Here is a 24,531-nt window from a genome sequence, read left to right on the forward strand (position 1 = left end):
AATTCCTTAGCTGATCAATTTAATCATACTTAAAAGTTACTTATGGATACAGTATACAACTGATAGTATATGCAACAATTTATATTAATAATTTCAAGGAAAACCTGTTGTTCTGCTTCCGGTCAAGTGGATCAGAAACAATTTCTATATAGTTAAAAAAAAGCTGAATAACTTTGTTAAGTTACAGTTTTCTAAATTATTAGATAAAAACTAACTTCAAAAATATCCATTTTATAATTTAAACACAGTGCGAGCGAACAATTTATCAGCAAATTTATACAACCTGCTTTAAACATAATCATAACTATTACACATATAAAAAATAGGATCACGGTTAAATTAAATACAAGCTGCATCGCCTAGTAAAGAATCAGTTTCTCTCAGATAACTGAGCGTTCCTATAATTCATCATGATAGAACAAAACGAGTCACGGATGCTTGACGCACGACACACTTACAATAAGTACAAAAACTGGCTGAATCTGTATCACTATGTACAGTATTGTACACGTAAAATGATCCTTATACCGTTAAAATAAGGTTGAAGGTTAAGCAAATAAAAAGGTAACCATTACCCTAATGAGGTGATTAGCAGACGTCTAAACCTACTTTTTCGATATATCATGAGACAAATTACTAAATAGTCAAAAGGTATATTATGCGATTTCTGACTTCTGTCTCAACTTTAAAATATTTTCTTTCTGTGCATCCTCTTTTCCGTCGATTAAAGGTAGGCAAGGCATATGCAATTGTGTATGTCTATGGGCAACGGTCACTTCGCTACTTCAGCGATTTCAGGTGGCCGCTCGCTCGTTTGCCACCTTATGATATAAAAAAAAAAAGTTAAAGACAGATAATCCAGATTAAGCAAGATTAGTTAAGCAAGACTTGTAAATTAAAGAAAACCATAACATAATCGACATGTAAACTGCCAGTGACAATAGTAGAAATATGTTTATTAAAACTTTTCATTGTGATTGTACAAATGTAAAATTGCGTACTCAAATAGGTAACTATGTTAGTATTGGCAAAAATATTCAGAGCGCGTTGTTAATATGCTTAAAGAATTTAAAATTTCAAGTACAACCAGGAATCGCGATGAAACTTGTTTATAACGACAATCTAACTTTGGTACAACTACGGTTAATAATTATTTTTATTTATTACATTCTAATCTTACATTTTATAATATTATACACAATTATTCTACAACCACGTAACCACGTAAACATTTGTATCTGTTAATCCAATATCAAGGCTAAGCGTGATTTTATGCAGGCCATCTACATTCCTTTCAAAAGTTTGACCGTGTGCCAAAAAGACTATCAATAAATGTAAACATTACAAATCATAAATAAAAATTAAGTAGTATAAATAAAGTAACATAATTGTATATAAGGAGCGTCGGTGGCTCAGTGGTCAAGCACTTGACTTGCAATCTGCAGGTCCTGGGTTCGAATCCCGCCATGTACCAATGTGTTTTTCGATTTTACGATTAACATATGTACATTTATCCGACGTTCTTACGATGAAGGAAAACAACGTGATGCAACCTGCACATATCTGAGAAGTAATTCAAAGATATGCGTGAAGTCAACCAACCCGCACTTGGCCAGCGTGGTTGACTATGGCCTAATCACCCTTAACTTAGGATAGGCTCCGAGCCCCTCGGTGGGGACGTATAGTGAGCTGATGATGATGAATTGTATATATAATTTGTTATCAAATCGAAGCATTGATACAATGAGGAGTTTATAAACATCATTACACAATAGCGGTGTTCGATGTGATACTAATTTTCGACAGACATGACTCAAACTTGCAGTTCGACATTTTCGAATTATAAATAACATATTGTACGGAACACCTGTATCCATACTATTGAATACATTGTTTAAAGAACAATGTATATATAACAAGTCATTGATGAAAAATCTCCCAAGTGAACGAGAGTTTGCCGAAACATTCGAAGAAAAAAATATCGTAACCCTTCTCATTCCATCTTACCAAAATTATAATATAAATGCAAAAGTTTATATGGATGGATGTTTTTAGAAAGTATCTCCAGAACGGCTGCATGGATCTTGCTGAAATTTAGCATGGTACTTTAGAAGAATACATAGGCAATTAATTACATTTTTTTTTATTTTGCGCAGACGAAGTCGCGGGATACTGCTAGTTTAAAAAATAAAAACAGATGCTTCTAGTACAGTTGCCGAAACGGCAACGTATAATACCACGGCACACCACAAGCTACAAATACAAGTATAAGGGAATTTATATTTCGACTAGATGTCACAATAATATTTTGAAACAACCTAGGTTTTGTTCATCAAATGCTATTAAATTGAAAACCTTGACATAGTAAATTTGTAATACTAATGGCTTTTACTCCATTTATCAGTCTACATTAGTTGCCTCATAGAGAGAAATTACAAAAACATTGCACCGAATTATTTAAATACGTGCTTGAATGAATACATTCATTAACAAAGCAATATTTTCAGAAAACTTGTATGTTGTAAGTTTTATCTTTATTGTACTTCCTGAAGGCAATGTTTAAAACAATTCAATTATCCGCACTTTATTATCAGTGTAACTAATAACCGCTACTAATCATCTAAAAAGGCGTATAAAATGTTAACAATAATATAAAAGTCTCGGCTCGAAGGACAAACAGTAGCTATGTGAGAATTGAACAATATCTTAACGAGGAAATATACTTTTACTATGTTTCGCCCATCCGCGCGAAACTAAAAAAACCTTGAGTAGTAGCCTACGTGTTCTTCTAGACTATGGCCTACATCTATACCGAATTTCATCGAGATTCGTTGAGCCCTATTGCAGATACCTTCAAACAAACATCCATCCATCATTAGTAAGAATAAATTTTGGAACGAAATTAACGTGACATAATTTTTGCATATTATGAATGTAAAACAAAAGGACTAAGCAATTTTTAATGCAGTCAACTATTTTTCATAACTTAAATAATCGATAAAGTTAAATACAAGTAACCCAACAATATAAATTACATAATTAAATTCACTTTCATCTACACAACAATGTGCAACAAAATTACAAGTAAATCGCGTGCCCGACATTGAAACGATACATCACTATCAAGTTAATAAGTTAAAATGCACGAGATTGCTGTTAACATTGCAACCAGCTTAATTATCATGAGCCTGCATGACAGCGACACATTAAGAAACACATTGTATATTGTATGTAAACCAAACATGCATACATACATCTTTATAATAAACCAATAATTAATATTAACAAGACATCTACTCAATCTTTATCTAAAAAGTATAAACTCACAATTTATTGATAAAATTTCGAGATTTGCAGATTATGAAATGTACACATAAAGACATCGTTCAACCTTTAAATGTAGACGTGGACGATGCTTAAAACGTATGTTGTGACCTATCGCGAGTTCTTTAATATAGTTTTTAGTAAACAAAATGACGATAAAATGCTATGGATTTTTAAATTAAAGTAAAAATTCAATAAACAAACGGTACAAAGACTTACATATTTGACCTCCTTTCACGCACTGCAACGTGCAAAGTATAAGCAGTAACATAAGTTAACAAGTCGCTAAATGTACGCCGCATCTTGACACGGTCAGGCTCAATGAAAGCGGCTGAGCTTTCGCGACATCCAACTCGTCAATGTGTGACGTCATGAATAAATAATATGTTCTTTATAAACGAAATAGGACAGAATTATGTAATGTGTGTGTATAAGAGAAAACAGTGTATACACCAAAGAATTTCATTCAATACTAGCTGTCGCCTGCGACTCCGTCCGCGCGGAATTGAAAATAACTTTAAAATAAGTAGCCTATGTGTTCTTCCAGTTTATGTTCTACATCTATGTCAAATTTCACCAAAAATTGTTGAGCCGTACCGGAAATACATTCAAACAAAATTCCATCCATCCATCTAAACATTCGCATTTATAATTTTAGTTAGATTAGATCGTTAGATTCCTGATCATCAGAAGAAATACATTACTGGTAAAACATTTAAAAGAAATATTGATGCGGACTCATTATTTTATCCGACGTCTCAACATTGGTTTTAATATTTTATCTTCGAGACATTTTAATGAGTGCAATTAAACGAATGAACAACGAAACTATTGATAAACAATAACCTACAGATATGCAAAATCGTATTAAAAAAGAAATAAATTCGAATACAGATAACATTTACATATGTAAAAAGAATCAAGGTTGCGGGAGTGCACTGGATGCTGGCCGCACTGGACCGGGCATTGTGGCAATCGATGGGGGAAGCCTACATCCAGGAGTGGATAAATCTTCAATATTATAAACAAAAGAAGTTTTGTCTCCACCAAGAGGATGGATCAAATGGAACGTGTCAGACACGTGCTGACACATGAGACCACGGAACCAATTAAGATATGACAACCCGAAATAAAAAAATATTATTATAATCGCTAAATGATAAATTAATCCGTGGATTGAAATATCGTGGTTCACTATTACGTAAAGGAAATAAGTCGAAGTTTTTAACAGCGGATTTCGAATGCATACATGACACTTGTAAACGAACAGAATTGTTCCTATGCTTTTTTAAAGACTATTTCAATGCAATTCTCGATGTTAATGGACATCAATGATAACCTATAAAAATAATAAAACTAATGACTAACAAGATTACGATAAATATGATTTAATTCTTCAATGCGTAGTCTGACATTACCAACACAAAAATTGACATCGAAAATAAAATAAAGTACAGTCACAGAAAAATGTGGAAAACGTAAAAAAATAACGTAACGTATGACATGAGGTTACAAATGGGTTAATGTTCCGATTCATTTAATAGGTTAACTTCGAGTCAGTTAAATTACTTCAACGAAAAATAAATGCGCATAATACAACTTCGTCACCTTTTTTTTCAATTCTAATGCAAATGTTAAATATACAAATGCTTAATGATGCAAATCTATGATAATATACTCAAACGAATACGACGCCATTTCCGTTTTTTTTTAACTTAATTCCATTTCTTCTGCATCGTTATAGATCGACAACAAAAACTTTTGATTGTGGAAATTAGCGTAACAAAAGAAAATTATAACACCAATGCTATTAACAAGACCGTCATTTATTTCGATACAGTACTCAGTTTAGAATTTCTGGAATATCTTACTTCTTACTAATATTATAATTGCGAACGTTTAGTTGGATGGAAAGATGTTTGTTTGTAGATACCTTCAGAGCGGCTGAACGGATCACGATGAAATTTGGTACACATATAGAACATACTCGGGAAGAACACATAGGCTACTTATTATGTTTTTTTTAAACCAAGGGGACGGAGTCGTGGGCGACAGCTAGTATATAATAAAATCAATAATACAGTCTTGCAGGATGTTGTATGCTAAATATGTTTATGGGGATATGTCAAATACCGACCACTAGAGCAGTCATTCCCAAAGTGGGCGTTAACGCCCCCTTGTGGGCGCTGCAGGTCTCAAGTTGCGGGTTACAGTAAAAGTTTCGTTTAGAATTTTCCGTTATTATACATATATAGGTCACAATAATTAGTTAATTTAATTTGTAGTTATAGTGGTTTTTAAATATGTGAAAATATGGAGGCGCTAAAAAAATATTTATTCTCAAAGTAGGCAGTAGACAAAATAAGTTTGGGAACCACTACACTAGATAAAAATATTGTCAATAAATAATTTTATTCGATGTATGAATAAACTAAGATCAATATAATACTTTATTACAATGACGTATCATTTCTAGTGATTGCCTTAATTATAAACAAGGCAGATGTTGATGAAGTATCAGAAAGGTTAGTCCGTTATTTTCTAATCATGTAAATGTGATGAAATATAAAAATATATTTACTTCTATCGTGACGTCATGACCTTAGAAGAAAATAAGATTTAGGTTCAGCGATCTTGTATGCAGATATCAAATATATAAATATTTGTTGAAAACTACATGAACTGAGGTCAATAGGGTTTTATAATAAACTGTTTATCGGTTTATATGTCCATTCAAAATAGTAACTAAAAATGTTTCATTGACACAATCCTTCTCCTTTTATATTTAATAACGCTAACAATAGTAAATCAATAAAAACGTTTACAAAAACAACTTACTTTACTATCCATTGTTATTAAAGACGGAGTATAACTTAATTGCTGAGGTTAGCCATTGTATTGGTGATCAAAGTCACAGATCTTCTCTATTGGTATATCTTAACCTTGGTATAAGGAGGAAGCGAATCCGAATATTAGCTCTCTAACTTAGCAGCTCCCTTGATACGACAAACTTAGACTTCTATGAGTTAAAAGTTTTCCCATGAACGAACTCTGTACTATATAATTGTTATATATAATTGTTTAATTATATTTGAGTACATTAAACAAGCATTTTTATTATATCTGTGAAACTTATTTACACAGAAGTTTCAGCGATTTAACAATTTAGGAACAATATTTTTTTGTCGCAAATGCAATTTTTGCCGTCTTTGCTTATCTACCAAAAAATAATTTTATTAAACAAAGTATTACTTTTTACAATACAAAAAGAGTAAAAGATATTGAACAATAACGTTTACTTTGTTTCACACTGCACTAAGGTTATTTTTGGCCCATTGTAAGATGATCTAAAGTCAATGAACTCGAAACCTAAGCCAATAGCAAACCTTAAATAGCATATATCGGTTACGCTCGACGAGGCATTCTAAAATATTATACTTTGTACACATTAGTGCGCGACTGTACCTGTCGTGCTACTCAACCGACTAGCTTTCGAAGTCGCAAATTGGTGAGATCAAGGCTCATTATCTTTTTACGTGCGTTATATTATAAAATTCTCAGAAAATTTATATGTACAATAATTATTTCCTTCCAACTTCTTATATGAATACTCGTCATGTTCTCTAAAGCTTGTACTTGCCGAAATTACTGAGGTTGTCGAACTAAAAAAACCCGCTTTTCGCTCATAATTACATCGGTAATGTGCTTTTGACGGCTGGTTTGAAGATTACATAAAAGATTTTTTTACTTCATATATTTTTTAAGAATACACATAAGATATAAACAACAAAGATAGGTATGTGATAACTTCTGGTTTTATTGTATTTATCTATCTAATTGTTAAGGAACTATTAAAATATCTTACGATATTCAAACAATTTATTGATATCGTATGAGAAATTCGAATACAAAGAATATCTTGTAGGTATTACATAAAGATTTCCCTAAACACGTTACGAAATACTATCGGAACTAAACTTTATCAAGTATTTAGCAATAATTATCACATCTTACAAGATACATATTATTTAAGAGGAAAATCCGCTTTCACGTCGCAATGACTTGCTATTTACTAGCTTTTACATCCACCACAGACTTATACCATACATTTTATTTCATAGTAAAATAGTAAACACAGATTTATTGAATGAATATACAGATTCGGCTTCTACAAACCCGAAACAGAGCGTATCTGTATTTTAGTTCTTTAACAACTAATTTAAATCAGAAAACAACGAACGTGATATAAAATAATTTAATCTTTATAAAATTCTCGTGGCACAATGTTAGTTACCATACTCGTCCGAAATGGCTTTATCGATTTTTATGAAATTTTATATCCATATCCAATACGTTTGTAAATCGACTATTATTTTTTAATCCTGCGCAGACGAAGCCGGGGGCAATAGCTAGTATTTCCATAGTTTACAAATAACACAGAAATTTATACAATGTAAGAAAACTGCAAACAATTTTGTCTCAATGCTATCCGAAACCTGTAGGCGGGATCGTAAAATTGGATTGTAAATTCTATTCGTAAATGTTAGCGAATGACAATTTAAATCGCATATACTATGTAATGCAACAGTAGCGTATTTCCGTATGTTACAATGTTACGACTGGTTTACGAGTTAGGTATATCACACCAAACTAACAATGCTAAATATAACAAATAACATGATATTCCAAAGTTACTAACACTATGAAACACAAATATTTGGGAAATGATTAAGTGGAATATACTTTATAACTTAACTAGCGGTCGCCCGCCACTCAGTCCGCGCGGAATTAAAGAAAAACATATTTAGTAGCCTATGTGTTCTTCCAAACTATGTTCTATATGTATATCAAATGTCATCGAGATCCCTTCAGTTTATTATTTTTAAATGTTAAAACAGCCAGTATTCCAATATTGTTTCATTATAATTTTTAAATTATGTTCTTTTTTCAAATAAATCAAATTACAAGAATAACGAGCATTAAACTTTGATGATAAAGTCACATAGTTTACATCAAAGTTGATTGCTATCTGGTCAGTTACTTCGTAAGCTAGACAAGACTGAAGACTAGACCAATTTAATCTGTCAACTAGAATATAACCGGACGTATCTGATTATGGAATGAATACCTAACTATTCAAATTTAAATTGCTATTATATGACTGTACGATGTCACAACGATTTAAAGGTAATATGACGATGACCAAATTCAATTCCTATTAAACTTCCTGCTATTTTATTAGAATCTAACTAATATTATAAATGCGAATATTCAGATGGATGGATAAATAGATGCATGTTTGTCAAAAGGTATCTCCAGAACGGCTGAACTGAACTCGATGAAATGTGACATACAGATAGAACACATAGGCTTCTAATTAAGTTTTTTAGTTATTTTTCGCGGACGACGTCGCGGGCGACAGCTAGTGAAAGATAAGAAAATGATAGTAGATAAGCCAGTGGGATACAACATATAAGAAGATGGTACTATTCTACTAATAAAAAACATAAATAACACTTTAATGTGTACAGTCTGTAGCATTTACTCTATTATTATACTTCTCATAAAATAATATTGTAGGATATTAGAATATCTAAAATTATGCAATTATTAAGTAATTGTTAATCTTCGTCGTAATATAGCGAGATTATTGATAACTACAAATGGTTAACAATCAGACAAACTGAAGAGCACTTCAATATAGATAGTACGCGGTCGAATAAAGCCTTCTTTTGAAAGAAACTAAAACATCATCTTTACAACATAATATATGATAAGAGATTAAAAAGCAAGACAAGGAATACCGCTCTGAAATTATAAAATTAAAATTCAATGCACTTTATAGATAAGTAAAAAGTTTTTTTTTAAATAAATTAACAATTTGCAAGTAAAAAGATAGAAATTGTCGTTAATTTAAATAGATATTACTTGACCACTAAAACTTCTAAGATTTAGGTGGTGTTAATATTTGTAACAAACTAATATCCACAATTTCTATCATCGGGAAGACTGGGAACTATCCCAGACTGCGGACAATGTTCGGTACGAATTCAAGACGACCTTGAGATACAATAAGCCGGTTCCTCACTAATAAATATTCGGCCCACTTAGGTACTAAATTGACGTCTGAAAACTAACCTAAAAATATCTCCGCACACGATAATAAGACTATTTTATTACAATCTATAAAATGTTAATAGAGAAACTGTGTCTGCCTAAATTAGATCTACATTAGACATAAACGTAGTCAAATTAGGGAGTTGAATTTATAACTTCATTAAGCTTAAAAGACCATGAATCGAATGCAATTGAGGCCTACACATATTTAGTTAAGATTGATAGCCATAATGTATTTAAAAAATTCTGCAGCCTTCTCTTAATAATTGGATTTAATTGTTATTAGTGGAGACTTACGTATATTTCTGGATTACTCGATACCTCTAGAAGCTAAACTTATTATTATTCTATCATATACCATACCACTAACTGTTGGCCCAATTAATCATCGGTTGCCCAATTAGAACAATAATCGAAATGTTATTGATGTAATTAAAACGATTAGTTCAGCACAGTTTTAACATTAACGTAGATTAAATTGAACTTAATTAATACTAAATTAAAGCTTAAATTAAAGTGAGAAACAAATTCACTTACAATAGCACTCAGGACCGAAACAGGAATAAAGAGCTTAAAAAACTAGTACAAACTAAAAAAATCGGAGTAAATCAATAGACTGTATTAAAGTGTACATTGATAAAATGCTACATCCAATGGACCTCTACTCTATTTACAAGCAACAATGTACCAAACAAGTATTCGTAAATGGTCTAACATTCCGCGAGCTAACAAAAGAAACAAAACTTTACAAAACAAGCATTGCGTGAAGTCGTTATACAACAATAGGCAAAACGAATGCGAATCAACGTAACTATACATGAATATATAGTATACTAGCTATCGCCCGCGACTCCGTCCGCGTGGATATATAAAGAAAATTTAATTAATGTAGCCTATGTGTTCGTTCAGACTATATTGTATACATATGCCAAATTTAATCGAGATCCGTTCAGCCGTCCTAGAGGTATCTTGAAACACCCAATCACATAACATCCATCTAAACATTCGCATTTATAATATTAGTAAGTTAAATAAAAAGCAGCTCTTCAAGGCATAAATTCGAAAAAAAAATGAATAAATAGTATTCTATATCGGTCTCCTGGCTCTAAGCTACCACCTCACCAATTTTCAGTCATATCGGTAAAGCCGTTCTTGAGTTATAAATATTGTAACTAACACGACTTTCTTATATATATATATATAGATTTAACATGATATGTGCAACACAAATTGAAAGAAAAAAATAAAAAATCTAAAATTATGACAACACAGAAGTGGTTTCATCAAATTGTCTACTCAATATAAAAATGTAAAACCAATTTTAATTTAAAAACTTGTCAGTTTACTTTTGATTTATTTTGACCGTTGGGGGAAAACCCGAGGCCATTATCCATAACTCAGCGATCACAGGAAAAAATGCATTGCAGACGAAACTGCGAAATCATTGTCGTCATCACTACAACAGTAATGACGTCACCAAAATACGTCATATTTAACCACTGAAAATTACATACTCATGATACTAATGAATCATCATGCAAGAAATAGTTATTCACTTTCTAGGTTGCTGTTTGTTCGGTTGAGGGATAAGGGAGGTCCCCACCCAGTAAGAGATAGAGAGGGCGCGCACGGGTTTCCGCGTGCAGAGTCTATACTAGTGTGGAGGCTGAAAACCAGTCACCGACCGGTGTGTGCGAAGAGTATTCACATGTGCCCACACCCCGGTATACAGTGAGTCGAGGTAACCGGAGTGGGTTTAGTGGGTAGGCTCCTTGTCCCTTTAGGGATGTGGAGAGAGTCCCACATAACCGGAGTGGCTTTCCCCGAGGCACCCGGTATGGGTAACGCATTCCCCCTCTTAAAAAAAGGTTGTTGTTTGATACTAAAGTTAGGAATTAAATATCCTGATTAACATGAATATCAGAAATCATTTGGTTTTTTTAGTGTTTCCCTATTCAAATTCAAATTTTTCAAATTAATTTTAATATTTTGCAAGCAATTTGCGGAGTTATAAGAATTTATGGTTTTCTAGCATTCCTTTTATTTTATTACGTGCGATAATTGTAGTTTGTATTATTTAAATACGCGTGATTTTTTTTATAAAACAAATCTGGAATTGCGGTTGTCTATGGGCAGTGTTCTATTATCTAGTCCACCTAACATTAAAAGTGCATCTTAATTTTCTTTAAAACAACCGAATACATCTCTTCCAACTTTTAACCTTCTAAAAGAAAATCTTTTAGAACACGATGGCATAAATTTAAATCAAAAGCAGACAATGTTTGATTAATATTTTAAGTTAGATTGAAAAGAGCAGCTTCTGTACAATTAACACAAGTCATGGCGCAGATGAATGACCGACGAAGCACGCGGCATCAAAGGACATCTGGTTATTTTACAACTTTATGTTAATAAATATTTTAAATTTCCATACAATTTTTTTGCAAAATCCAATACTAATATAATTGGGAATTATGTTATGAATTTTACCCTAACGTAGTCATTTATAGGATACCATGTCTTTTAAGGTATTTAAAAGGTTAACATGGTATGGGTATGTTATGAAGGAATCACAAGTGACAAGGAAAACTTGAATTGTGAATGTAAACCAGTTGAAGTAAGCTTAGGAAGTCATGGGTAGATTACGTGAAAGGTGACAGGTGACAGGATCAAGAAGGGAACGACTACGGAGATTACGGAAGAATAATCTCCGTCGATCTGGGACACGGAAACCTAGTTCAGTGGAAACCATGTGAGTGGAATAAGGATAGGGAGATGACGATGATGGCTCTTTTGATACGTTTTTATTGGAACAGAAGAGTATGACACCATGATAATTGCAATGCCGGTCACGAAAGTCATATTTATCCGTTAATTGACCTCTAATGAAGTCTCTTAAGTAAATTTTAGTATAAGGCATCATCATTAAGTTCTACACTGCCTTAGATTTGATATATAAGAGTATAATATTATCAATATTGTAGAAATTCTAAACACGCGAAGTGACCCACATATTTGTCAAGAAATGTTATAACTCAAATAACACTAATTTTGGCCGCAAGTGTAACAGATACTATGACACCTAAATTTTTGGGTTGTAACACTATACCAATGAAGATTTGGTAATACACCTTGAGTTGTGGTGTGGTAAATAGATTAACACTGTTATTCTAGTGTTAACTAAAATGTATAATTAAATTAAAAGACGTAATTTTTACCCACAGCAATACTCGTAGGTTCGTGGCATTTACTTAATCTCAATTAGAACATCCTTAGTGGATGTTCACTAAGCCTATTTTGGCCCAAGCGTAGAGCCAATAATGTTCAATTAATTTTCTTGTAAGTGGTCATTTGTTTTTTATAAAAAAAAATTGACTTTATTATCATAACTTTTGGCTACCAATTCCATATCACATTATAAATTAAACAATCATAACCGGAATAATTCTCAAGTGCACAATATTTTTTATGACATTCAAACGAGAATACTTATAAAACATTCAATATCAATATGAAAATAATTAAGAGTTTATGAAAAAACTTACTGAAAAATAAAATATTATCTGTCTGGAAATGCACAACACAAGTTCACTTTAAAAAAATATTATATTACTTTGTTAAAAGAAACGATCGAAAGTTTTCAACGTTCAATTTGCGGCACATGCGTTCACCGAGACTGCTCCTCGCGGAATGATAACAGACGGCCTAGAGCCGGTGTTGTTATACCATGGCGTCATCACACACTGCGGGTACGACACGACACCGACACGACATGACCACGGTGTCAACCATGACACGACAATAAACAATAGAGAATACAAATATAATTTAATTGCATACATTGAATCTCAAAAGAAGACATTTAGATCCAATTCCTTTTACTCATAAATTATAAAATTATACATTTGTTTAACAATGCACGGATAAATTAGAAAAGTCCATCGCGTAAGGACGGTGTAATAAAATATCAAAATAAGAAAATTAAATAAGTACAAGTACAAGGCAAACAATTTATATTTAAAATTTTATATAATAAAAATATGGAAATTACATAATGACAAAGCAATGTCAAATACTACATAATGTAAACACGAACCAGAAATATAAAAGGAAGAAATAATGAAAATATTTAAAGGTTAATGAAATTAAAACTCATTGTCAGAAAAGCATGATTAATTATTGATTTTCTATAACTTGTAATCTACAAAGTTCTTTTGTAGATCAAACTCTAAGAAATTATAGAAAATCATGTACATTTTTCGGTGTTCGAGAAAATTTACTAAAACGATAGAAACTTGGTTATACACAGATATACAATATTTAAAATTAGTGAAAAATTTTCCTACCATAAAATTTGGATCTGAATTCAACACTATATTGTTTAATTAAATTACGCAATAGTAATCTTCAGGTGTAAAGAGCCCAAATCGATCTCACCTCCAACCACTAGTTGGCTGGCGTAAAGGCAGAAACTACGGATTGCAAACGTCTCATTAACGATAGATTTTAGTCAAGTCATCGTAGAACTATAAATTATCATAGGTAACAAAGAATAGGTCTCCTCGGATTATATTTTTACTAAAGTAGTTTGTTTTTCTTAGGCATATGCATTTAATATGTAAATACATATAAATATAATAAGTCTTAATAACTTTAAAGTTCCTGGTGTCATTCCTATTATTTCCAGGAACACAAAATTGCTAGCAAATCGAGCTCCTTGTATTAAACCGACTTCAAAAAGGAGGAGGTCCTCAATTCGTATTTATTTTTTTCGTATATAAACAACACCAGTGTTATTATATAAACACATAAATACAATTATATTGCTCCAAATAAGTCAACACCTTTACAAAAACATGTCAATTAAGTTACCGTTAACTTTTAACTTGGTCGAGTATTTTAATCATTATAATTATTAAAAAAAACCGCACAACTGTACATAATTAAATCATACGACATGATATGATGTACAGTACAGATGAAACTTTTTTTCAATTTTATAAGATAACATGTTATTGAATCCATTTTTAGATAACGGTATCATGAATGATTTTATTTAAACAGTAACTGTCGTCCGCGACTCCGTCTGTGCGGAATTAAAAAAAAAAGTTAATAAGTATCCTACGTGTTCTTTCAATATATGTTCTACATCTATGCCAAATTTCAGCGAGATCGGTTTAGTCATTCCGGAGATACCTTCAAACAAACCAAATCCATCAAAACATTCATATTTATAATATTACCAAGAAGTAAGATTGTTTAAATCCGTAGTCTCTGCCTACTCCACCGGGTTCCGGGCGTAAATTATGTATATTTAAATGTGGTAAACAGATAACCTAAAAACTTACAAATTGTAATCTATCGACCTTCAAGTTTTTTACAGATAGAATTTACATTATCGTGTTTGAACTTGTGCGTAGATAATAACAGATAATTAAGAATATTATGAATTAATTCGGTCATTAAATGTTATCAAATACTACTATAAACTATAAAAAAAAACATCAATAAACAAAAAACTATAAAACCTTTTTGGTCTAAACTCGATGACTAAATTTAACGAAGCTATGGAGTAGAAATCTGATGTTTTTTTATAGACTTACATCTTTATAAAGAAAGTTTTACATACCATAAATGGCAATATTGTTCGATTTGCGACACGTTTTAATGATACATTTCTATATTTATCTCAACTAGACTACCTTCACATTAATAAAATGTCAATAGCGTTATTACGGTAGTCCAGTCAAAATGTTCAGTATGCAATTGCATAGCAAGTCATGGACTAATCTTTATTCCCTATACTAAAGAGCATCCATAATCGATTTGCAGGGGTAATAGCGAGACCAGTGCGAAGACCAAGTCAGATGGAAAGTCGTAATCGCAACGCAGTGGTAGAGCCCGCTTTCACATCTTCGCACGAATTGGCCCGGCTCGCCCGGTGAAATACCACGACCACACAGAAGACAGGCGTCAAGTGGAAGCAATTCCACGTTTCGTCTGATGAGTGTGCGTCCCGGAGGCCTAATTTTAATCCTCTTTCCCTTCCCACCCTTTTTCTCATAAGAAAAGCATAGGAAGTGGAAGTAGACTTTCCGGATGAGAGGATGCATGGGAAGGGAAAATATTTTCTTTCTGTGCATCCCCTCCATCGTCGATAAACGTTAGGCAAAGCATATGCACTTGCATATGTCTATGGGTAATGATCGCTTCGCTATTTCAGCGATTTAAGACGGCCGCTCGCTCGTTTGCCACCTTTTGATATAAAAAAAACTTCAGAAAGTGAACACAACCCCAATTATTTCATACAATGATTATTGTAAAAATAGTATTTATAGTTTTACTGACCTTCAAATAGTCGGACATATAGTTATCTTAAATTAGATTAGTCATTGTACGAATTTACAAAGACGCGAATATGAGCTCTTCTGATGTTACGAACGTCAATTAAAATTGGTCACATATCGTGTAATGCGTTTCTTCTTCTTCATCAGCTCACTGTACGACCCCACCGAGGGGCTCAGAGCCTACCCTAAGTTAAGGGTGATTAGGCCATAGTCACGCTGGCCAAGTGCGGGTTGGTTGACTTCGTGTAATGCGTTTGCTTTCATAATATTAAAAGGCACATCTTGTCTCGCTAATGATATAAATGGTTTTGTATAATGAAAAATGACGTCAGATTTCCTCTTACATGATTTCTGAAGCAATGACTTGCGTTTATACATTGCATAAAATTGCGCAAGTTCTATTTTAATTTTAACAAACGTTGTCTATATTAAACTCATAAACTAGAAAAGTCAACAGTAGGATATTATAGTTCTTTTTTCAAATAAATACTAACTTATATAGAGGAAGTATTTGCCTATGTTATGAACAAGAACGCGAGGTGATGTAAAGAAAAGATTTGAAAATTATTGAATGCAATAATTCACGATAAAATTAGATTTTATAATGTAAAAGGTGTTATCTGAAGTAATGTGGGTTAAAAATATATGTAAGTAACCTTGGGATTGTTTGACAAAACATTGATTCACTTTTTTATATCTTTTTAAAAAATTAGAGGTAACAACGTTTTAGCTGTCGAAAGACACAGACATGTCGCTAGTTTTGTTAATAATGGTAAAATAAAATAAAAAATCTGTATAAAACATATCGTAACCCATGTTATTATCTTTGACAAGACAGAGTTTTTTTTATAAGAGAAGGGGGCAAACGAGCTACGGGAACACCGAGGTGATCAACGACACCCATGGACATCTGCAACACCAGAGGAACCGCAGATGCGTTGTCGGCCTTTCAGGAAATGGTATGCTCGCTTCTTGAAGGTCCCTAAGTCGTATTGGTTTGGAAATAACAACAACATATTTTTAATGGGAACTTTGGTCTCAGAAACTCCCCGTTAACCATTTAAACTTTATCAAGTATATTGCTTTCACACATTTTAGTCGCGGGAATTCTGAAAGTGTTTTACCCATACAAACAGTTCAAGGGGAATCAAACTGATTACAACTGAATATAAAAATATTTAACGTACGAAATATCTTACAATATACATAATAGTTATTTGGTTTTACCGAGTCTGGATTTACCCACTAAAAAAAATAGGCATCTGGACATAATTCCCAGAAAGATCTTTTTTTTCTTTTACCAAAAGAATAATGTCTTATTAATATATGTTATTTATCTCGTAATTACTGACAGACAACTGCCGGATGGCAAAAGCACTTTAGGAGAAAAAACACTAACGACTGCGAAGCATTTTTAGATTTTCATTAAACGTCTTTAGAACAACGCAACAATTTCGTAAATATTAAATAGGTCACTGATATGAACCTAGGTTGTTTTAAAATAAATCAGACACGTGCCGCGGTGTCGTCATAGCGTCAAGAAAAAAATGTATGAAGTTGCATCATTATTTTAGTACGCCTAGCCTAGGTAACGCTTCACGCCGATATTCCTATGGCGATACAAAAAATAACATACATTTATAGAAAAAAAATTCTAGGTTTTGTTTTAGTTAACCTTGAATAACATCAAATAAAAAATCGGAGTACAAGGAGCGGAGTTACGCGAGCGGAAATACAGACCAATTGATAACCTCTTTCTTTTTGAAGTCGGCTAAAAAACACAAATTTCCAGACGTGCACGATAAAAATTCATGAACTATTAAGAAAAACAAAATATTTTAAAAAAGATACTACTAAGATTATGTTAAAGGCTATAAAACCTTCTTTAAGTTTAAACGTAATAAATACCTCCACAAAAAGTTGATCAGAATAAACTATAAGCGAAACGGAAGTGACTTGTCATTATCAATGATTTTTGTTTATTTAGTTTATTCAATAGTAATGGAAAAATACAGAACTAGGTTAATCTAAACAAAGCTATTTGCTACATGTATTTCATGGATAAATACTTGAGGAGATTTTTTTTGTAAATATAAAAACTTGTACTTGACCATGTTAGTCTGATGCAATATATGAATTGAAGATCGCATATGAAAAAAAAAATTTTTCTTTTTTACGTTTTACAAGCTAACGCTTGACCACGATCCCACCTGGTGAAGTGGAGATTTGGTCGAAAGATGGTACGCGCTAGGTTAGTAAGTGCCTATTCACTCTACAAAAACCTTACGAAAAGTTACATAAGAAAATCCAAAAATAATTACTAATTTTTGCTAATGTCTATCATGCCTTGAAGGATGTACTACCATTATTTTGTACAAATTAAATATTTATAGGGTGGTTTATTAGATATTTCATATTCTATGAATCAAAGTAAGAACTTACCCGCTTAACCAATCATTATTTATGAAATTGACAGTTTTCTTTCATCTATCGGGCCTCATTGTACCTGGAATAAAAAATACATAAACAAAATGTAAACGTGAGGACATCATATTTTAATACACCAAAATAATATGAACACATTAAAATAAAATGTCTATCATACCATAAAGTTTCAGAATAAAATCCAACATAAGTTTAATAACATTATGTATATTTAAAAATTTGAGAACCACTATCTTAGTTAATCTCATGAGATGCAACTCCTTTCATCGGGTTGATTTAGTTCTTAATATCTTGTCTGTATTGTGTCTAATCTTTGAGCACAGAGTATGAAATTGTCCAATGAACCTATTATACGAGGGACAATTCAATGTGACCTATGCAGATTGCAACATGCGGTCAGAACGTGTCAGACCATCAATTCTCTATCGCCTAAACCTTCTGAAGAAGGAAGTCATTTGTGAGAAGCCTATTATCCCATTTCGATAAGTGTTAGAGAGTGGTGCGACAATTGATAAATTGCAGTGTTAGGTCCTTTTGCCCATTTACAACTTAAGTGTTAAGGTTCATTTTACTTGTAATGCGCTAACATTTACAAAATACGAAACATATGTCTATTCTTATTGTAGATAATAATAGTGTCAAATATAATTTATTATGTTGATTGAGTGTGTATAATGAAGTGGAACTATTTCCATCATTTCTCGAAGGTATTTTCTAATAGGAATAGAACGAAAGGAGTGTCAAATTTGAAGAGGGAGAAAGAATATAAAAATAAATCTTTTTTAATTTATTGTCTCTGTAATAAGGGTAGAATCTGTTACACAACATGTTACTTTATATCATGTGGTGTTTCTGTGTTTACCACCTTCTATCTTTATATATATATATAATTCTTCTGTGTGTGTGTATGTCACTGAACTTCTCTCAAACAACTGGACCGATTTTGATGAAATTTTTTGTGTGTGTTCAAGGGGATCTGGGAATGGTTTAGATTCACAATTTTGTCCGCTGGACAATGTTTTTTTAATTAATTTTTAATTTATTAGTAGTTGTTGATTTTGGAATGTTTTACATTGGATCCGACTGATGGTGCTACCATCGCAGTGTCAAATTTTAAATAATATTCGAATTAAGATGTGTAGACAGGACAACGTCTGTCGGGTCAGCTAGTATATATATATATATATGTATATATTTAGTACCTAAACCAGGCAGATAAATAATCATATTGGATATAATTTCTAGAATGGTAAATTTAAATATCTTGCTATATCTATCCACAGATAAGAGTGCAACAATACCCAACTAATGAGAAGTATGAAATCACAGCATTATCATTAAATACAATCATTATCTGATATGAATTTCCTTTTACAATTGAGATTAGTATGTGATGGTTACTGATAATATTCTATTGATAAAATATTTAAACAGTAAATGCCATAGACACTTTATAAAAAATTAAAATAAACTTTTCAATACAAATTTTTATAGAGTTAAGAAATCACAATATTGCAGTGCCTTTAGCATAATTGGCTTGTGGTGGGGAATAGTTAAATATTAACTGCAAAATAGAAATGCACGCATGATAGAGGATCTATATTTTTGATTCACTTTTGACAATACTTTTGGTGTCCAGATGTTCATAAATTGAGGTATGGATTACAATAATTGGCGATGAGAACAAAAGGTTATGGCAATTTGTGTAATTAACCTAGAGGTCTATTAATCTAGGCAGCCATGCAATCATTAAATCGACAAAACTAATAATACTAGGGTAATGACACATCCAAAAACAACTAAAACTCATCATTAACATATAATTCAAGCTAAACATTCACTAATTTGACTGTGAGTTAAATTAACTGATTTTTAACAATGAAAAGGTCAGAGACCATCCTCCTGTTTAAATTTTTATCATGTGACCTATTTTACATAATGGAAAAGTAAATAAATAGAATGTACGTTTAGCATAGACCAACTTTATCCATTCTTGTCACACTCAAATAAAGTTATACAAATTACGATAATAAAACAAATAGCAAAGAAACAGCTATACACACTTACTTGAATATATATTTTCTAAATGCACTATACCGTTATATTTTCACAAACCACCGACATGATATATTGATAACGTTTTTCTTTTTTAACCATTTTTGCAGTTTTGCAACTTCCCCAAAGAAACAATTAAAAATTTATTTTAAAAAGACGCCCTTTTCCGGCTTTATTGATGACATTTGACAGTGACATTAAGTTGTTCCGTTACTGATAAATTCAACAGACAGCAAAAGAAAAGAAGTACATAGTCGAATGGTATTATTTGATAATAAAATTAATTAATTTAAATTCATAATATACCGATATTACTCTTATATTTCTATCTGTTTGTGTATGGTTAAATTTTAGATAACCCTATTATCACAACAACTTAACCAAGTTTTTCAAAGGGGTTCATATTCATAAAATAAGGACTCATAACTTAGTTTAACGTTATTTAGATTTATTTTATTTTTATACAAATTTTTCGGTAAGATTAAAAGATGGCAAATAAAAAATAACTAACAATTGGAACAACACAATAGTACATTAAGACCTTGGCCTCTTCATAGCTTTCCTTTCTTTATTGACCTTATATGCTTGTGACATTTTTTGTATGTTTTCTTTGTGTATTTTATCATGTTCAACTATTCTTTTAGGATACCCAACACCTATAACACAACCAGCAGTTGTTTGAATAGATTTTGGTGCCTTCCATGGTTCATAAATGTATTCAGAGGGATATTTCTTCAATTCTGGGACATATTTTCTGATATAAAGACCATCTTTATCAGTCTTCTTCCCAAATGCAATAGGGCTGTATACTCTAAAATATTTATAGAAAAAAGCTGATGCAGATAACCACATCCAGTTACCAGCATTTAAAGACCAATCATAATCAAGAAGATAATTCTCAAACACCTTAGCCCCTTCCTCCCAAGAAATCCATAAATCACCTCTTGTTAAAAAACAGGCAACCATATGTCTAGCCAAATGGTGTATCCAACCTTCTTGTTTTAATTGACGCATAATAGCATCAACAAATGGATAGCCTGTAATGCCTTCTGCCCATGCTTTTAAGTGTTCAGGGTTTTTTCCCCAAGGAATTTGTGTACAAATTTTATTACCAACCATTTTGTCAAAATTCTCAGTGCCTGCACCTGCAGTGTAATAAAATTCTCGCCACATTAATTGTCCAAGAAGTGAGACAGGTGGCATTGTGTGAGTTCTTCCATTTTCAACTTGTTTAAGTCTGTGATAAAAAAGTTTTGCCGATAGACAACCATGACTTAAATATGGACTCAACACTGTAGTACTCGGTTCAATGCTGTTTGGTGAAGAATTAGGTTTTTCAAATTTACAAACCCATTCTTTTTTCGACATATACATGTCAAGTCTTTTTAGTGCTTCAGTTTCTCCACCTGGATATTTACATTCAGATAAATTTGTTCTATCATTAGCAATCAATTGATCCAGAAATGGGACATCAAAGTCTTTGCAATCAAAGTCTGTTGCTTTACAACAATCTGATATTTGTTTATTGATGTATATCACTTCTTTAACTTGTATATCCTGGACCAATGACAGAAACTTTTGATATGTCATTGGTACAGATCCATTATTCTTTCTTAAAACAGCATTAAAGTCATATACTGTATGTTGAACACGTCTAACAATAAAGATGTCCAACTCTTCAGCAATTTTTTCTATAGCTTCATCTTGCTCTACAACTTCAGGGTCAATGTCTACTTGTGAAGTTAAAAACTTAACTTGCCATTGTTTAAACAAATTTGGAAGACAATCCACTGCTTTACCTTTAAAAACATACAAGCGAGTATTTATCTTCCGTAAATTGTCATCTAAATCTTGTAGACTTTGTAAAAGAAATCGTAATCTGTTAATTCCGGAAATGTTTATTTTTTCAGCATTTAAAAAGTAGACAGGTCTAAGAACATGTTTTCGATTTTCAGCCTGGAATAACAGAAAAATATGCTGAGGGTACGAATAATTCGATTAGTTTAGTAAAAGTCGTTAGTTTTCTTGAATTATAACTTACTTCGTTAATTGCATTTCTAAATGCAAGATTATCGTGAAGACGTAAATCTAGGCGAAACCAATGCACAACTGACGAGACCTTAGATGCTGACATATTAGATAAAAATGTTTTGTCTTATAACATTTGCTCAGAATCTACCAATGTTGGCTTGGCGCGAAATTGCGCAAAGCACGAACCAAATTCTCACTTTGACATTGACAATTACAAGAGAATGACAATTTGACGTTGATTAATTTGGCCGTATATGACCATATATGACAGTTATGCTTGTCTTTGTTAAGCATACATTGTGTTCTGCATTAATTCTTTCACCAAGTGGTTTTATTTAAATGAAAATTTACTGTGAATAAAAATTTAAATGTAAAAACTCAAAGTTACTCTTAATTTGGTTTGTTGACTTAAAATCAAAGTTTTTATAATCTGTTAGTGTGAAATGACACTGACAAACACAGTTACAAGTTACCATAACAACGATACGTCACAACAACATTAGAGTAGAACCTAAACATTATTGAAAATCTTATAGTTTTTGAGGAGCCATAAATTCATGTAATAAAAGTTGTTTTAGCAAATATGTTTAAGGATGATCAAATTTTGTAGTAATAATATAATATGCCAAAAGTGATAGAGTTAACAATTCAAATAGACGTACAAAAAGTAAGAGAATCTTGCAAATATGCAATAGTTTAATACTATTGGTTTTTAAGTAATTTGAACAGATTAAACCAGCATTACACCTGTTTTTAGGTATCATGTCCCGGTGTATGGTTATGCCAGTCCGGTCGAGTGTCTCTAATTGTGTTTGCACTCGGCACAAGCTATCAGACATGTATGCTGCCGCCTGTCTTCCCGCTCATGTTCAAAGACGTCTTCTACTTCCAGAAGCGATTTCGGGAAACATGTGCTCTCAACAATATTTGTTGTTTATTAAGTTAGTATCATCTATGATACTTAATTTTTTACTTTTAATAATAAGACATTTAACATAATAATTTTAACAACTTGCACCATTTTAAACATGATAGGTTTTCATTACAGCTTTGGATTTATTTGAACTGTGTAAAATCTATCAATAATGCATTTAACACATTTTATTTCATTATTTCTTGCATTTCGTTAGTTTATTGACATGAATTTGTTTTTCAGAAAATGAAACAATATACTGTGAGTTAGTGCAATGGGCTGATAGCTGTGAGTCAGACAAGTGTATGTTGTTGGCGCAATACTTGGGCGCTCTCAATGATATCTTGTTCCCACCAAACACATGTTCCACTGATGGAGTAGATCTACTTATGCGAAGGACTAAAGGCTTTCCTGTAATTATATTTTATATTATATCTCTTACAAGTATATTAAACATGAAATATACTTGCAACACTGACCTCTATACATGGACAGGCTATGAACCTTAGTAGTTTGTGCCTATTTGATATTCATTTTGGCACTGACAGTTGCGGTTGAAAGTCGAGGTGTGGCTTCGAAGTAATAATTAAGACAATTAACTGACTATTTGTATGGTATGGTATGGAAATTGCTCACCATAATAATGTGAACTGAGTTGACAAATCTATAATTTTCATTTTTGAATTATTGAATGCTTGTGTAAATTGGCAGTTGATTTCACATCTACATTGTAGAGGTGGTCTAAGAAAATATTTTCTAGTTTTTGCTAAACATGTTTTTAGGGCATCTTATCCCCTAAAATAGAGATATCTACTAAAGTTCGCATTGACGAAATATTGAATCAGAAAAATAAAGTACCAAATGGGCCAGTATGTAACTGCGAGCCAGGGTCGGATGCTGATGGCTCTAGACAAAAACCTGTCTGTCATTCTCCATTGTATCACAGGTATGTAGATATATACATTATGTATGTTTCTAATATATTCTAATATTATAGAAATTCAGGCTTCAGTTGACTCACCATCATCATCATCATTATCAGCTCACTATTCGTCCTCACCGAGGGGCTCGGAGCCTACACTACGATAAGGGTGATTAGGCCATAGTCAACCACGCTGGCCAAGTGCGGGTTGACTTCACACATATCTTTGAATTTCTTCTCAGATATGTGCAGGTTGCATCATGATGTTTTCCTTCACCGTTAGAACGTCGGATAAATGTACATATGTAAATCGAAAATCGAAAAACACATTGGTACAGTCAGCGTCATATAGATCGTCACAGACAAGATATGCAAAT

General features: G+C 32.2%; 3 protein-coding genes across 9 annotated transcripts in view; 1 reads left to right on the top strand and 2 right to left on the bottom strand.

The window, feature by feature from the left end:
* Positions 1-20,472, bottom strand: part of Ctns (lysosomal cystine transporter cystinosin) — a 33,379-nt gene extending 12,907 nt beyond the window's left edge. For 4 of the 5 annotated variants that reach the window (XM_013322596.1, XM_013322595.1, XM_013322597.1 and 1 more), the window contains exon 1: positions 12,987-13,148. The gene's annotated coding sequence lies outside the window, so the exon portion shown is untranslated. Of the gene's footprint in view, positions 1-12,986; positions 13,149-18,230; positions 18,295-20,300 lie in introns of those variants that run through there. The other variant, XM_013322594.1, reaches the window with a different exon arrangement.
* Positions 20,473-20,735: 263 nt separating this feature from the next.
* On the bottom strand, positions 20,736-22,516 carry phr6-4 ((6-4)-photolyase). The gene is made up of 2 exons (XM_013322211.1): positions 22,330-22,516; positions 20,736-22,244 (listed from the first exon to the last, which is right to left on the bottom strand). The coding sequence occupies exons 1-2, from the start codon at positions 22,420-22,422 to the stop codon at positions 20,823-20,825; spliced, it is 1,515 nt and encodes a 504-aa protein (XP_013177665.1). The 5' UTR covers positions 22,423-22,516; the 3' UTR covers positions 20,736-20,822.
* Positions 22,517-22,791: 275 nt separating this feature from the next.
* The window catches only part of LOC106125164 (spermatogenesis-associated protein 6), a 5,683-nt gene continuing 3,943 nt past the window's right edge, over positions 22,792-24,531 (top strand). For all 3 annotated transcript variants that reach the window (XM_013322256.1, XM_013322257.1, XM_013322258.1), the window contains exons 1-4: positions 22,792-22,986; positions 23,077-23,260; positions 23,476-23,645; positions 24,015-24,178. In XM_013322256.1, coding sequence (XP_013177710.1) covers positions 22,942-22,986; positions 23,077-23,260; positions 23,476-23,645; positions 24,015-24,178 — 563 coding nt within the window. In that variant the 5' untranslated portion in view covers positions 22,792-22,941. The remainder of the gene's footprint in view (positions 22,987-23,076; positions 23,261-23,475; positions 23,646-24,014; positions 24,179-24,531) is intronic.

The sequence above is a fragment of the Papilio xuthus genome, unplaced genomic scaffold (genome assembly GCF_000836235.2).
Source record: "Papilio xuthus unplaced genomic scaffold, Pxut_1.1 DF825928.1, whole genome shotgun sequence".
Classification (NCBI taxonomy): Eukaryota; Metazoa; Arthropoda; class Insecta; order Lepidoptera; family Papilionidae; genus Papilio; species Papilio xuthus.

Coding starts and splice junctions, on each gene's coding strand:
- phr6-4 (XM_013322211.1), bottom strand. CDS start 22,422: ATGTCAGCATCTAAGGTCTCGTCAGTTGTGCATTGGTTTCGCCTAGAT. Junction 22,245..22,329: donor TTAGAAATGCAATTAACGAA/GTAAGTTATAAT, acceptor CTGTTATTCCAG/GCTGAAAATCGAAAACATGT.